Source organism: Lepus europaeus, chromosome 11, assembly GCF_033115175.1.
Source record: "Lepus europaeus isolate LE1 chromosome 11, mLepTim1.pri, whole genome shotgun sequence".
In the NCBI taxonomy this organism is placed as follows: domain Eukaryota; kingdom Metazoa; phylum Chordata; class Mammalia; order Lagomorpha; family Leporidae; genus Lepus; species Lepus europaeus.
The window spans coordinates 55,614,594-55,629,719 of NC_084837.1; the positions used below are offsets into that span (position 1 = coordinate 55,614,594).

Below are 15,126 nucleotides of genomic sequence, written 5' to 3' on the forward strand. Positions count from 1 at the left end.
GTGTGAACTCATTTCCACTGTTCTAGGAAACTTGGAACAAAGCCTCGGGCTCAGTCATTGTAGTGTTCATGATTTTATTACTGTACTGTTGCCTCCTTTTAAAAAATGTGTTTATAAATGAAGTGTTCACTTAGGAATAGTTTTATATTGACAACACTGTTGCAAAGACAGTGCAGAGAGCTCCTATATAGTTTGACTCAGTTTCCCCTAATGTCATCACCTTGCATTAATGTAGATTATTTGTCAAAACTGAGACACCAAACTTTGGGCATCATTACCAGATCAACTCAAGATCTTGTTTGCTTTCACTTAATTTCTCTTTCAGTTTTCTACACTGCACATTGCAGTCATGTCTGTTTCCTTTGACCTGGAACAGTTTCTCAGTCTGTCCCAGGTTTTCAAAGGAAAACAATGGGTTTTGAGAAGTAACAGTTAGATGTTTTGTGAAACATCCCTCAATTGAGGTTTTTCTGACATTACTCTAATGATTAGCAAAGTCTGCTTTAAAATCTGTACAATGAAGATGAACCCAGGTCCTCTGGAATTAAACCAATTGTTATACTGCAGGTCTCAAGAACAGTGGTCCTCAGAGTACTTGGTACACTAAATCCAGCCCTGTATTGAGAATATTGTAACATTTGCTCAAGACTGATCACTTAACCATATTTACATTCACTGATTTAAAGCCCTATGTCTGCCCCAGAGGATTTGTATGCATCACAGCAGAATCACTTCAGTCCCAGAAGACTCTTGATGAAGATTTTGGAGACAATAGACAATCAATAAAGTTGAGAAGCAATGTAAACAAGGAGTCTTTAAAAAGTTCATGAAAGGGCCAGCGCTGTGGCTTAGTAGGCTAAGCCTCTGCCATCCCATATGGGCACTGGTTCATATTCCAGCTGCTCCTCTTCTGATCCAGCTCTCTGTTGATAGTCTGGGAAAGCAGTGGAAGATGGCCCAAGTGCTTGGGCCCTGTACCTGTTTGGGAGACCCAGGGGAAACTCCTGGCTCCAGCTCTGGCCATTGTGGACATTTGGGGAGTGAGCCCGCAAATGGAAGACCTTTGTGTCTCTCCATCTCTGTGACTCTTTCTGTCTTCTCCCTCTGTGACTCTAGCTCTTAAATAAATATTTTAAAAAGTTCATGAAAAATGTGTATTATTTAAAATCTGTGTATGGATTTAAATTTTTTGTATCAAAATAAACTTAGCTTTTAATTTCATTTTTTCATAAAGCCTTTGAAGTTCCTTCACAACTTTTTTTAATCTCTAGGGAATGAGTATAATTATGAATTGGTTCAAAATATGGGCTTTGAAATCAGAGAAGCCTGAGTGTGAATTTGTTAGCTGTGTGACCCAATGTTCACAAAGATGTTCATGGATGTGCAAACTACTACATATTGTAGGTTTTTTCCAAATTTTGTTCATATATAGACTAACATCTATAAAGATATGTAGAAAAACATGCTGATGGCACAGAAATATACTGATACATTAATCATGATTATCTCTAGGAAGGGGGTTAGAAGGGGCATTTCTAAGCATTTTCCAGATCACATTATCAGGAAATACTTAGTAACCATCAGGGAATACTCAGTAAATATCAGGAAAGAAACATTTTATGTAATGCCAGGGTCCTGACATTCCAGAAGTTTCTGCAAAAGGCCTGGAACAAAGTATACTACGATGACCTGCTGGCCACTCAGGATGACCTTCTGGCAATTTCACTGATGCATGTCCCCCTTCAGTGAGGGCTGCAAGGGTTCCTCAGATGGAGAGGGTAAATTGATTCATCCTAGGTCACAGGTAAGACAACACCAGAGCTAGCACTAGGTGGCTCTCTACCCCTGACATCTGAAGGATTCCTAAAGGTTGATTTCTTCCATCTGAAGCACTTGGTGACTTGCTCTGTTTAATCTTATAAGGTTATCAGGGTTGAAACAACCTATTCCTGTTCTCTAAAACAATTTCAAGGAGAGGTACAGAGTGGGTGGTGAGCTGAGATGCTTTTGAAAGCTTGGCTGACAGCTCAGCCTGAGCTTCGACAGGTTAAGTGACTTATCCTAGGGTGTTTGACAAGCCAGAGGCAGAGACAAGGATCAGAGTTTAGAATCATGGGTTTCCATTCTGGGACTCTCCATCTAACCTGGATTTTGTCAGGCTCTGCATAGAATAAAGGTGATTTTCAAGGGAGAGTCAGCACCATGGAAGTGGACAACTTGCACACCTTAGTGTGAACTCTTAGCACATTATTTACCTTTTTTTTTTTTAAGATTTATTTTATTTGAAAGACAGAGTTACAGAGAGATAGAGCCATCTTCCATCCACTAGCTCACACTCCAAATGCCACAATGGCAGGAGCTGAGCTGATCTGAAGCCAGGAGCCAGGAGCTTCTTCTAGGTCTCTCACCAGGGTGCAGGGGCCCAAGTACTTGGGCCATTCTCCACTGCTTTCCCAGGTGCAATAGCAGGGAGCTGAATTGGAAGTGGAGCAGCCAGGACTTGAACTAGTGCTCATATGGGATGCAGGCACTGCAGGCTTGGGCTTTGACCCACTGCACCACAGCACTGGCCCCTAGCATGTTCTCTATTTCCTAGTCCCACATACTCCCCCAGATCCAGTGTTACTTGATCATCCTGACCAATTCTCAGGATTTACCTGACAATAGAAGATAACGATGAGGTTTGCCACTCACCTCACCTAGACCTCAAATCACAACAGGGCACCCTGCTTTGATTGACAGACCAGTTGATTTAAAAATTCATGTCCAGATACACTGATGTACTGAATAGCTACTTATTTCCTTCACTCTCAAGCCCTCCAAACTTCCTCATGAAGCAAAAGTATAAAAGCCTTCTTACACTTATTGGTAAGTTTCACTTTTTCCAGAACAAAAATTTGAGCCTACAACGTCCCCAGGCAAGGGAAGGCTGCCTCTGATGGAGCCAGTGATGCTCGCATGTGTCCTCACCTTGGCATGGGAACTCCTCTCCATCTACTCCCTTCACTCCACCACCTCATTTCTTGTGGAATCACTTGACAAGAATATCCAGCAATGGTAAGCCTCTCAAAGTAGTACTGTTTCTGTTTGGACAAGGCTACTTCTGATTTGGCTCATTTTAATACGCCAGGGAAGTCACTTTTTCTAAATTCCTATTTTTCAGAGTATAAGGAATTTAAAGATGTTTATTTTTGTTACAAAAAATTTTGAAACTTTTTCCACAAACTTTTCTCTGAAGACTCTTGGTAAGTGTGGGTTTTGACTTTCTGCACCTAAACGAAGTTATAGTTAATTCTGTGTTCTATGAAATTCCTGAGGTGCCCTTGTAGAACATGAAGCTTCAGATCTTCATTCACCTGCAAACCTTTCATTTGATGCAGTGAAACAAGATAGTAAAGAGACAGTACATGGCCTGTTGCACAATTTCATCCTTTTTTTTTTTTTTAAAAAAAAAGGAAATGAAACTGCAACTGAATAAGAGCACATGGCATCACATGCCATCAGGCAGGGAATCCTTAATCCAAGTGAAACCTGGTCAGTCTAACATCTTTATTCAGAGGTAACTGTCAACCACTGGACAAGTGTCAGGAGGCAATGAGTGAATTTGTCACAGCACTTCACACAGGTTCATGCTTTATGTGTCCTGGGCAGGATTCTGGGTCACATAGGGTTCCCACAAAAGGATATTTGGAGGACATAGCAACTAGGAAGAAACTCAGATCTGTAAGGTATCAGTATTGTCAATGACTTGGGTCTAAGATGCACCATCATACACTCAGGCACACTGCTTCCTGAATCCTTCAGTACAAGACACGGTAGTGAGCACTGATGGAGAGTCAGCAGCTCTGAGTCCCAGGCTCCCATCTGAAATCAGGCAGACTGTGGCCTCTGGCAGGGACCTGACCTAGATGATCTCCAAGTCAGCTGTGTTTTCTATGTAAAAGAAATGTAGTTAACAAGGTTCCTGTAGGAACTACACACATACACACACACACACATTATTACCACAGCAAATTCACTACTGCCTCAAATTCAATCGAATTTGAACCTAAGGTTAGATTTTTTAAAAATATCATATTTTTATAGTTCTAGGTCCAAGATTCTTATGATATGTTCCTTTGGTGATAATCAGAACACCAAAGGGACTCTCTAGTACGAATTTAAGATCTATATTAATACCTTCCATTTCATAGTTTTGAACAGTTGACAAATATCTGTTGAGGGTTCAACTTCAAGACCAAATAAAAATCACCCTCAGCAGTACCCCTGCTAAACCCGGTTGCTGATGGATGCTAATGCATTCTTTCTCCAGTGTTATTTGCTAGTAAGCGGACAACACATCAATAAACCCACTTTAATTATTGAGCACATGAAATGAGAATGGAGATGCTCTCTGCCTTTGAAAAACCTAGTGAATAATGTGTGTCAGTGTGGAGATTCACCAGAGTCTGAACCGATTACCCGATTTCCATCTCTAAAATGAATGCTTCAGTCTACAATTAATGCTACTAGAAGCTCCTTAGGCTTAGGAACAGCCAAAGGAAACAAAGGAATTGGGAAACATTGTAGAACTGCTTGTCTAAAAGACATGTGCATAGCTCTACTTGTGGGCAAACTGGAACCCAAGCTGAAAAAAGGCTTGGCAATCGACTGACAGTACAGAATACATCTGTGGCCAAACACAAAGGTGAACTTTTGAGTGCAACTCAACTGGAAGACAACTAGGATGAGGCTACTGGCTTACCTGTGCTGGGAATCATTCTGGTCTGTCGATGGTATTGTCAGACACTCATCATGGCCGTGGAAAAGACGTACCACGTGCCCACCAAGCAGATATCCTATAAAAGAATTATATTCTGCCATAAACTATGGGAATTTTAGTAAGGAGAACACCATATTTTAAAAGGATAAATTCATATAAATCTGAGACAGTCATGGAAAATACCAAGCGAGACACACTTGGGACATTACAGATTCCATGAATTCAAGCCTTAGGCAGAGAAGACCAGAAAGCCAAAACAGTTCTAGCACTGAAAGTTAAACAGGATTTCAGATATGAGTAAGTCTACTGTCAAAAGGTAAGGTGAAAATAGTGTTGACTGGTATCACTAAAAGTCAAAAGGAAAGTTATGTCTCTATTGTTAGGGAGATAAGGATTTTCTAATTGTAAATATATCCAACACCAAATTCCTCAGTAAGTTCCTGCAATCTTGCTATGTATATTCTGCAGCAAAATCCAAATCCAATCATAGTCATGGGAAAGCATGAAGGTGATGGGAAGTGAGATAGCAAACTTGTTCTTCAGAGCTATCTTAGGTGAAGCTAGCTTTCAATGGCTTTATCACACACATAGATAAAACCAGGGTGTTACCCCTGTAGCCCAAAGGGGAAAGCAGAATTACTCTCCATCTACCCCGAGTGGACAAGCGTAGGTGCTGCTGTCAATGATCATTTAGCTTTCAGAACAAGGACAAGAATTTCAATAGTAGTGGAGTTCAAAGGTGGGAAGGAAACATTGAACTTCAAAGACATGATGACCTTCAAATAAAATCTGAGCCTTCATTCAAAGAACCTAGTAGCAGGACAGAGACCTCTGATGATCTTGCTTTATTTGAAGAAGTGGGATTTTTCTTTCCTCTGAATTAAAAAATACTCCAGGTGATTCTGTTCTTGGGAGACATATGGACTTAACAGTATGCTCAGTGTCTGCATCAGGATTTTAAAAAAATATGCACATAATTAGATCACTTGAGGTAGTGTCTTAAACTATTCTGAATGCTGGTTTTAAAGAATACAGGTGAGTAGTCATGCTAGGATGCGTTAATGGATCTTGCACACTCACAGTCCAATAGTCTAGCTCATTCATTTTCTTTCTAGCCAAGGACAGCTTTTCTCAAATATTCAGAAAAATTTTAATGGTTTTCCTCTATGTTATTGTACTGTAATTTCTAGTCACCTCTCTCTCTCTCTCTCTCTCTCTCTCTCTCTCTCTCTTTTGCATTAAAAACAACTTGTGAGAGGCAAGCACTTGGCACAGTAGCTATGATGCCACTAGGAACACCTGCATCCCTTATCAGAATGACTGAATTTGAGCTCTGGCTCCATTTTTGACTCCAGCTTCCTACTCATATGCATGCTAGGAGGTAGCTGGTGAAGGCCCAAGTACCTGGGGCCCTGCTGCCCATGTAGGAGACCCAGATGGAGTTACAGGCTGCTGACTTCAGCCTGGCAAACCCTGGCTGTTGCAGGCATTTGAGGAACCAACCAGCAGTTTGGAGATGTCGATTTCGGTCTCTCTCTGCATTTCTAAAAAACTAATAAACATTATTTTAAACATATTTTAAAAATCATGACTTGCTGCAGGGAAATTCTTAACAGCCAATTTATTTAGATAATTAAAAGCCTCAGTGATCATGCCCTTGATTAAATTCTCCATTTCTTGATGGTACGGCCACGTCCCATTTGCAGTTCATCATTTACGGCTCTTGGGCTCCTTCGATCAATATTCTGCTCACACAGAGGAAAATGCCAAGTGCTGGTGCCTCACAACTTTTCTTCATGGAAATATATTGGGGCCATCCTCAGGAAAGGGTGTGGATCCCTTACACTCTCCAAGGCTGAAGTGGGTGCTGAAAGGGCATCTTCTACAGAGCCAGATGACTCTAGTGCTGAGCCAACCAGGCTTTCTCAGAACAAGGGCACTCAACAGCTCCACAAGAACCTTTCTGACATGATTTGCAAACACTCCTCAATTAATCTCCACAAGCCCTCTGTTGACACTTAAGAAATAATTCTATTCCTAGGGTGAAAATGAAAAACTTAACTTGGAAATTGAATCAAAGCTTTCCAGGGAGATTTAAACCCATAGCTTCCTGAGTCCTGACAGCACAGCAGAAGAATGACAAAAGACTTTGGGTCTTGGGTCACTTTTGGCACCAAGGGCAAAGGCCAAACAAATTCTACCTTTTTAAAAAGCTTTCCACAGGTTTCCCAAAGAGTTAAGCATCTGTCATTTCCCGATCATTCGGTGTAGCTAGGATGCCTTCTGACGCTAGGGTATCACCTTGACAGCTCTTATTTTCCCTTCTAGTTTCAAGCATCATAGCACAGAAGGGCATTCCTAGTGTGAAACTGCTAGACACAGGATGAAAAATAGGGCTAACGGCAGAGATAGGATTATTTTTAAAAATTCTCATTTTGCTACAAGGTGCTAGAATGTAATGCAATAACCTATAGGTCACTGACATTTGACTATCCTGCCAGCTGTGGCATTACCTACGTGCTTGCGAAGGCCAGGGTTGTTTATTATATAACTTGCAAGGTAGATAGAGTTTGCCTGCCTCCAAGAAACAGGATGTGGAGACAAAGTTTAATGATCTTATTTCAAAGGAAAAAAATATAATACTGCGAAAATTCTTCCTTACTATGGTCTTCTCTAAATAGAAATGAAAACGAATGACCAAATATACTTTTATTATAAAGGAAGTCCTTCCCCCATAAAGAGATGCTTAGGGAGAAATATAAACAGTGTCACCTTCTTGGCAAATAATTTCTTCTAAGACACCATCACTGAGGTTTGTACATTTGTAACCACTAGCTATAAAGAGAAATGAAAACTCTGTGAGGGCGAGAAGGTACAATAACTGAGTCCTGGTTGCATGCAATGTTAAAATACTAGTGGGCTCCAAAGGAGGAAAAATGTTAGAATTGTTCATGTAACTGGAAGTCAGGACAGGAAATAATCTATTCTGATATCAGAGAAAAAAAAATATCAGTTGAACTAAAATCCTGCTACCTGTGTAGACATGCAGGTGGGAGCTGGAAAGTAACAGAAAATGTCAGTATATACATCTATAGAGAGTGGCAAGCCCAGGGCTGAATGACTATTGCACACCTTCTTCGATGCTACTTCCTGAGCAGGTAGGATGTACATTCCAGAGTGTTTGCATAAAGGAGGCATCCACTTGTATGTTACCATTCGATATTGAGAGATGCTGTAGCAGAAACAGAAATGGGACAGTCTTTCAATTGCTGGTTCAATCTTTACAAAAGCAGCTCACCTAGAATTTCAAAGATCAAATTAAACAGCCTTACTGTCCTCTTGCTCTTTCTACATAGCCTGTGGGAGATTTCTTTAACCAGTCTAGAAGCAGCTTCAAATCGGGCCACTTCATTCTGGGAGGAGAGCTACAGCCGCAGAGGTGGCAGACAAGCGTTGACTTCATGTCCTCAGCCGAATCCCTGACTCAGTGTGGACTCATAAAATGTCTATGCTTTGTAGGATAAAGAAATTCAGACGGGAAGAGTTACTCCAGCATTTGGACAAGGCAGAGTTAAATCTGCTGACAGGGTTGACTTTGAGGAAACTGTTGAGAAGCTTATACACTAATCTTTGACATTGCTCTAATCTTCAGGCAGCCCCACCAGCAGCCAACGACTTGATGCCCCTCCCCAGCTTCAAAATCTCACCTGCCACTTCCAACCTCTGCAAAGCCCCACACTGAAACATCTCAAACTCTCTTAAGCTGATTTCCCTTTATTCCATTTTTTTCTGTCTTGCTCTTTACTGAACAACAGCTAAGCAGTACAACACAGAAATCTTAGTTAATGTGTCAATAGTGCCTGGGGCAATTTAACAAAGTTTGCTGGACACAGCACCTTAACCCAAAAGGATAACTTACAGCTAAACTCCAGGCATCATGATCACCGGATGGGGGCAGAATTTAATCACCTCTCAACTATACCCAGGTTAAGACATCTTATCCTACCCAACTTGCTGTGGCTCAGCTCTCCTTGGCCACCTCTTGCTAAAGGGAAAACTGTGAAAATGAAAGATGCCTGTGTTAGGTGGTACTTACAAGGTATCTTTCAGAGGACACACTCACGAGGATGAGGTCATCACCAATTCGAACTTTCTCTCCCTCGGATCTCTGTTTAGAGGCAGGATGTATGGTCCACCAACAGGCTTCTCCTACATAAAGGCTCCTTGAGTTAGTCATTGTTTCATATGAAGCCAATGTATCCAATTCTGCCCCTGTTCTCCTTCCCCCAATAACAACCTTACACACACACACACTCACACTCTTACACACTTACACACACATACACACACATACACACACACAATCTCCAGACTTCAAGTTCTATTTACCTATAACCTTCTCCCAGTCATCCTCCAATCTCTCTTAACCATCTCTACCATTTTCATTTTCCCCAGAGAAATACAGGGAAACTGTATCCTATGTCATAATGTATACAAACCTTTGAGCATTTTTAATGCATATCAAAAATGCTTTCTTCATTCAAATCTTTTTTTAAGCACTGACCTCACTGTTGTGCTGAACACATAAATACGTTTAACTTTGCTCCACACCACCCATGAAATTCTACTAAGACATCAGTAAAGGGATTTTTATAAAGGCCTAAACTTGTAAGGACTCAAAGAGGTCAGAAATTTATAGCAAGGAAGAGAAACTGACATTTTAGCAAAGAAAAGCAGATGGATGCTTTTAGCCAGGAGAAAGCTAAAACCCAAGTCTTTTACTAAGAAAATGGAAGAGAAGAAGCTACCAATTAAAACACCCATTTCTGCCAAAGACTCCCTAGACAAGTCCCTGGCATTGGAGGCTGAGATGGGAGCCAGAATGAAAAAGGATGGGCTAAAGGCCTGGAAGAAAAACCAAATCCCTAGATCCCTTTTCCTGCCCGGCACACCAGATGACTTTTTCTTCCACATCACACTGCATGAAAAGTTGAAGCCATGAAATGGCAAGCCGCTAATGGCCTGGTCTTGGAAATACCAGGCACTGTGAACTAAAGAAGTAAAACTCTTGATGAAAAGAGAATCAAGTGTTTACGTCTCGTTAGTAAAACCCCAGCTCCAACCCTCTGCTTCTGCCTCTCAGCTTTCAGTCTGCCAGTTATGAAGCAGAATCAACCCTGGCTCCCTGCATTTGAGGATTATTTTTTAGGGAAACCAAAGTACCAGTGGGGGAGGTGGCGAGGGGTTTCCAGTGAAATGCCCAGGTCTCTACCAGATCACCCAATGTGAGGCTTAACAGATGACAAACCAGAGTCAGTTTCCAGTCTTCTTGACGGCCTTGACTTCAATAAGAGTAAGGATGGAGTTTTCCCTGAAGTCGGAGAAAAGTCTCCAACATGAACAGGGGCAAGACAAAAAAACGGAGAAAGGGACTTGAAGAAAGCAAAGGTGATGGAGAACAAAAGAACACCTTAAAATCATATTAGTAATTTCAGAGAGTAAATGCAAAGTTACATGGTGAAACAGCTGTAGGAATACCAAGAAGTAATCCCTTCAGAAAAGAAAGGAAAACCTGGAAAAAAATGAAGAAACAAAGCTGCTGTAGGATAGACAAAATTGAAAAATTCTCCTAGAAATAAGAATGAAGAAAAACATATCAGAAGAATAAAAAGAGATGGTTTAAAAACCATCTAGGAGATTTCTACTGCTATGATTTGAACAAGATTTGGCTGCTGAATTCACTCAGATATTTAAATCTGAAAGGCATAAGTTGATGGTACTAAGAGGGTGGGAACTTAATCATATGTTTGTGTTTATGAGGCAGGCCCTGAGTGAGGTCTTTAGATTGAGTATGTTCTTGTGAGAGGTTGGTTACACTACTCTGAGGCCGGCCCATCCACTCTGCTTCCTGGTTAACCAGATGGTCCTTCCTCGGTCTGTGTTCCATGTCCACCATTGCTGCCCTCACCAAATTCCTAATGCATGGGGCTACCTGCTCTTGGACTGTGGGTCTGCAGAACATGGACCCAAATAAATCACTTTCCTTCCTAAATAGCCTCTAGTTCATTGTAGTCATTAAAATCTAATACATTCAGAAAGCAAGAATGGAGAAAGCAAATTAACAAAGAATGAATATAATTAAAACAGATCTAAAAGCTTTCAAAGTCCCTGGCACAGGGAAGAACACAGACTCACACCAAAATCCATTCCTGTGAGATGACAGGACAGAAAGGATCCACACCAACACATAGAACCGTAGAATTCCAACACCAGGACAGAAGAGATAATCTTAGTAGCTTTCAAAAAAGAAAAACAGGTCATACACAAAGGATCAGGAATCTGAACATAGACTTCTCAACAGCTAGACTATAAACTAGAAGACAGGCTTCAGAAAGCTAAGACAAAAATATATATTCAGTGCAGAATTAAACTAAACTATGAATTACTCATGAAGCTGGAATTAAGCAACTTTTAGATAGTTTACTTCCCTTTTTTAATGTAAAAGCTTCTGGATGATGTGCTCCACCAAAATGAAGTGGTAAACCAGGAGGGAAAAAAAAAATATAAGACCCAGGGAGCTTGGATTCCAAGAGAGAGACAAGAATAATTTGCTGGATTATGGTAGTTGTTTCTAAAAAAGAAGAAACTGATAGAAAAGGTAATGAGACTGAACCTAATCAGGGGAGATTTTCAGTTCTACAGGAAACATTGGAAATGACTGAATGACTGGACTACAGGAAACTAAAACCACAAGGCAATTATTAACTACTGAAAAACCAAAAAGTAATAAAGTAACACTGATCATAGTATATTATGTTGCTCATTTGTAAATAATTAAAAGTTATACCAACATAAATTGTTAATATTGATTTTTGAATTACATAAAAATAGATGTATACACATTGGGAATATGGGAAGAGAAGACAGAAAAGAGTGGCATATAAGAGCTGCATTTTAATCAAAATGTCAATAGATGATACAGAAAATGGAGAAAATTAAAAACAAAACAGTATCAGCACAGTGTTCTTAAACAAGTGGGTCACAACACCAGGAGGGCTGAAAGTAGATGCCCCAAAGCAGGAATCCAGAGTAGGGAATTGTAGGGCAGGAGACCACTGTTTTAGGAGCACAATTTTATCTGTTTAAACTATGTGTGGGTATTAGTTTGATTACATTTAAAACTATATGAGTAAAGAGCTGACTTTTGCATTTGAAGGACAATGTAATGTGTTTAGCTTTTGTGTATTGTGTGTTGTCTGGGATGAATACAGCCCTGAAGAGTACAATGGGAAGAATATGTTGGTTTCCTGCCACTGTCTGGGCTCTGGAGTCCAGGGATGCAACAGTTCCCCTGAATGAAAAGGATGCTATGATACATAATAGTGTTTTTAGTGCATGTGTGTGATTTTTTAAAATATTCTTCCTGAATTCTAAAGGCCTAATCTAAATCTTAAAGATAATAAAATAAACTTTAAAAAGAAGGACTGAAAGAAGTATACTAGAATCAACTGCAAGGAGACTATCAGTTAAGTCTAGTAATTTACAATCCCACGTGCATGGAAAATAGTTCCAGACTTGTTCAAGAAACTCCCCCCAAACTTTCTCCTTTCACATTCTCCTGGAGATTCAAGTCAACTGCTGAACAGTTTTCTTGTTCAACACTCTTAAGTGGTCTCTAAACCAAAAGTACATTCATGGAATTATCTGGATTGGAAACAGGATACTGTTCTGTTTCTGTGTGAATCTCCTCCAGTACCGAGGAAGAGTAAAAAAAGTTATTTTAGGCTCTAGGTTTTCATGAAGACCCAGCCAATCCTTTGCCAACTGCCTCCTTCCACAGTTGGTTTTTGATAAGCCAACCTGAACTTCGGCCGGCTCATGAGCTTGTCTGGTTTGTCAGCAGAATTCACATCAAGTTTGATTTTCAAAATTTCGAAAAAAGTGCTCAAGAGAGAGCAAAGTTGGTTTCAATTTTTCCTCGATTTTTGAAGGCTCTATTAATTAAGCAAAATAGATTCCTTGAATACCTAACAAGAAAGTTGTATTTCTCAATTTCTTCCCAACTCTCAAAACACACAATTATTAGCCTAGCATAAGCAGAATGGTCATACAGGACTTTTCTATGTTCCAAGACTGGCGGCGGGTTTTACACAGAGGTCAACTTATATTCAGAGAGAGGGGCACTTGACTCATTTTGTAGTTTTCAGCAAAGTTTGACAACACCTTAGAGGAAACTATATTTTTAGAAAAACATTAACTAAAAACAAAGAAGTTTCAAAGCAAATTCAAACACAATCTTATTTGGGTAGAGGCAGGTCCCCTCTCCCGTGCTGACAAAAATGAAGAGATAAGAAAGAGTTCTCTTTGGCACTGTTAGGACACCACTGTGCAACACAGAGGAACAGCAGGTGCATGTGCAGGAACCCCAGATTCTTTTCTAGACCATCTATAAAATCAGATGATGTGGAACCTTCCTTTATGAACTGACCAGTCTTATATAGACTTCCATTTGTTGTCTACTCAACATTAGAACCCACTTCCTGTTTATTGAAAAAAATGCCATTATATTAAAACCTGAATTCATAATAGATTCTTCCTGAAATGTGATTGCTTATCTCTCCACTGGCTTCTCTTTCCCTGGCCTGACAAATTTCCATGTCTGGGGCTGTAGTATCAGTGCAGGTTCTACCCAGTATCTTTCCAATAAATTTTTATTCTCCTTTCAAGTAAAATCAGTTTCTGTTGTTTGCAACCAAGATTGGTCCATAGCTCAAGCTTTAAATGGAGCAGAAATTTCACATGCAATGCAACGCCCTTGACAAGTGGTCAGGTTGTCCATGAATACTTCCACTCATATGGAACCCTGATATCCTAAGGCCAGCTGCTCCTCTGCTACCTCAATGCAGATGTTACAACATGATTCCTTCTGTTGGGGTGAAATATACCTACTATAAACATCTGCCCATTGCTCTGTCAGTCTTTGGGATAATCCACAGGAAGTCTGTACCACTTTTGATATTGCAACTTTCTGAGTAATTATAGGTTGTATAGGTTGTTATCCTGGTCCTCTGTTTTTCATTTCTGGTTCCCATGAGAACCAGAATCACCCTCATCACCTCCTTCCTTAGGACCCATCTTTGACTATCACTACTTTTTTTTTTATTTTTATTTATTTATTTATTTTATTTATTTATTTTTTATTTTTATTTTTTGACAGGCAGAGTGGACAGTGAGAGAGAGACAGAGAGAAAGGTCTTCCTTTTGCCGTTGGTTCACCCTCCAATGGCCGCCGCGGTAGGCGCGCTGCGGCCGGTGCACCGCGCTGATCCGATGGCAGGAGCCAGGTGCTTCTCCTGGTCTCCCATGGGGTGCAGGGCCCAAGCACTTGGGCCATCCTCCACTGCACTCCCTGGCCACAGCAGAGAGCTGGCCTGGAAGAGGGGCAACCGGGACAGAATCCGGTGCCCTGACCGGGACTAGAACCTGGTGTGCCGGCGTCGCAAGGCGGAGGATTAGCCTAGTGAGCCGCGGCATCGGCCTATCAGTATTTTTTACTACACACACACACACACAGAAAAGCAGCAGCAGTAGCCAGTGGTTCCCAGATTATACAACATAAACCCTTGGTGGTAGAATAAACAAGTATTTTATTTTTACTACTCTTTCAAGCCTTCCGATTCCATTGGAGAAAATTTTTTAATTTTTGAACTAGTATATCGCTACCACTTTTCTAATGTTTGCTAATATCTCCTTAATTACCTAATAATGCATTTTTCTTTTCATTGTATTTATATTTTTATGGCAAACATGTCTCCTTTACTTATGGCAAGGATACAGTTCTTTTTCTATAAAATTTTAAGAACAAAATAAGAAAATACAAAGCAAAATTAAGGTAAACAACATTAAAGGGGATATACTGATATAAAAAAATAATAATGGTGGATATCCTGACTCTTTGGGAAACACTGCTTTAGACACAGCCTGTTCACTGCTGAGTCAAATGGAAGGAACTACCTCGATGTAGACATTAGACTTCATTACTCATGCCCTCACTACGCTACCTTTTTTTTTTTTTTTAATCTGGCAGTTATTCAGTATTATTGGTTCTTATCAGGAATGACTTGCCTACTTAACTTTCAGTGTTTAACCTAAAATTTGTGCCAGTGCCGTGGCTCACTAGGCTAACCCTCCACCTGTGGCGCTGGTTCTAGTCCCGGTTGGGGTGCTGGATTCTGTCCCAGTTGCTCCTCTTCCAGTCCAGCTCTCTGCTGTGGCCCGGGAAGGCAGTGGAGGATGGCCCAAGTGCTTGGGCCCTGCACCCGCATGGGAGACCAGGAGAAGCACCTGGCTCCTGGCTTCGGATC

General features: G+C 40.6%; 1 protein-coding gene across 1 annotated transcript in view; it reads right to left on the minus strand.

Annotated features, from left to right (window-relative positions):
* RYR3 (ryanodine receptor 3) overlaps positions 1 to 15,126 on the minus strand; it is a 580,573-nt gene that overhangs the window by 321,264 nt on the left and 244,183 nt on the right. Inside the window, exons 6-8 of the mRNA XM_062206624.1 lie at positions 8,859 to 8,971; positions 7,895 to 7,994; positions 4,745 to 4,838 (exon numbers count right to left, since the gene is read on the minus strand). Coding sequence (XP_062062608.1) covers positions 4,745 to 4,838; positions 7,895 to 7,994; positions 8,859 to 8,971 — 307 coding nt within the window. The remainder of the gene's footprint in view (positions 1 to 4,744; positions 4,839 to 7,894; positions 7,995 to 8,858; positions 8,972 to 15,126) is intronic.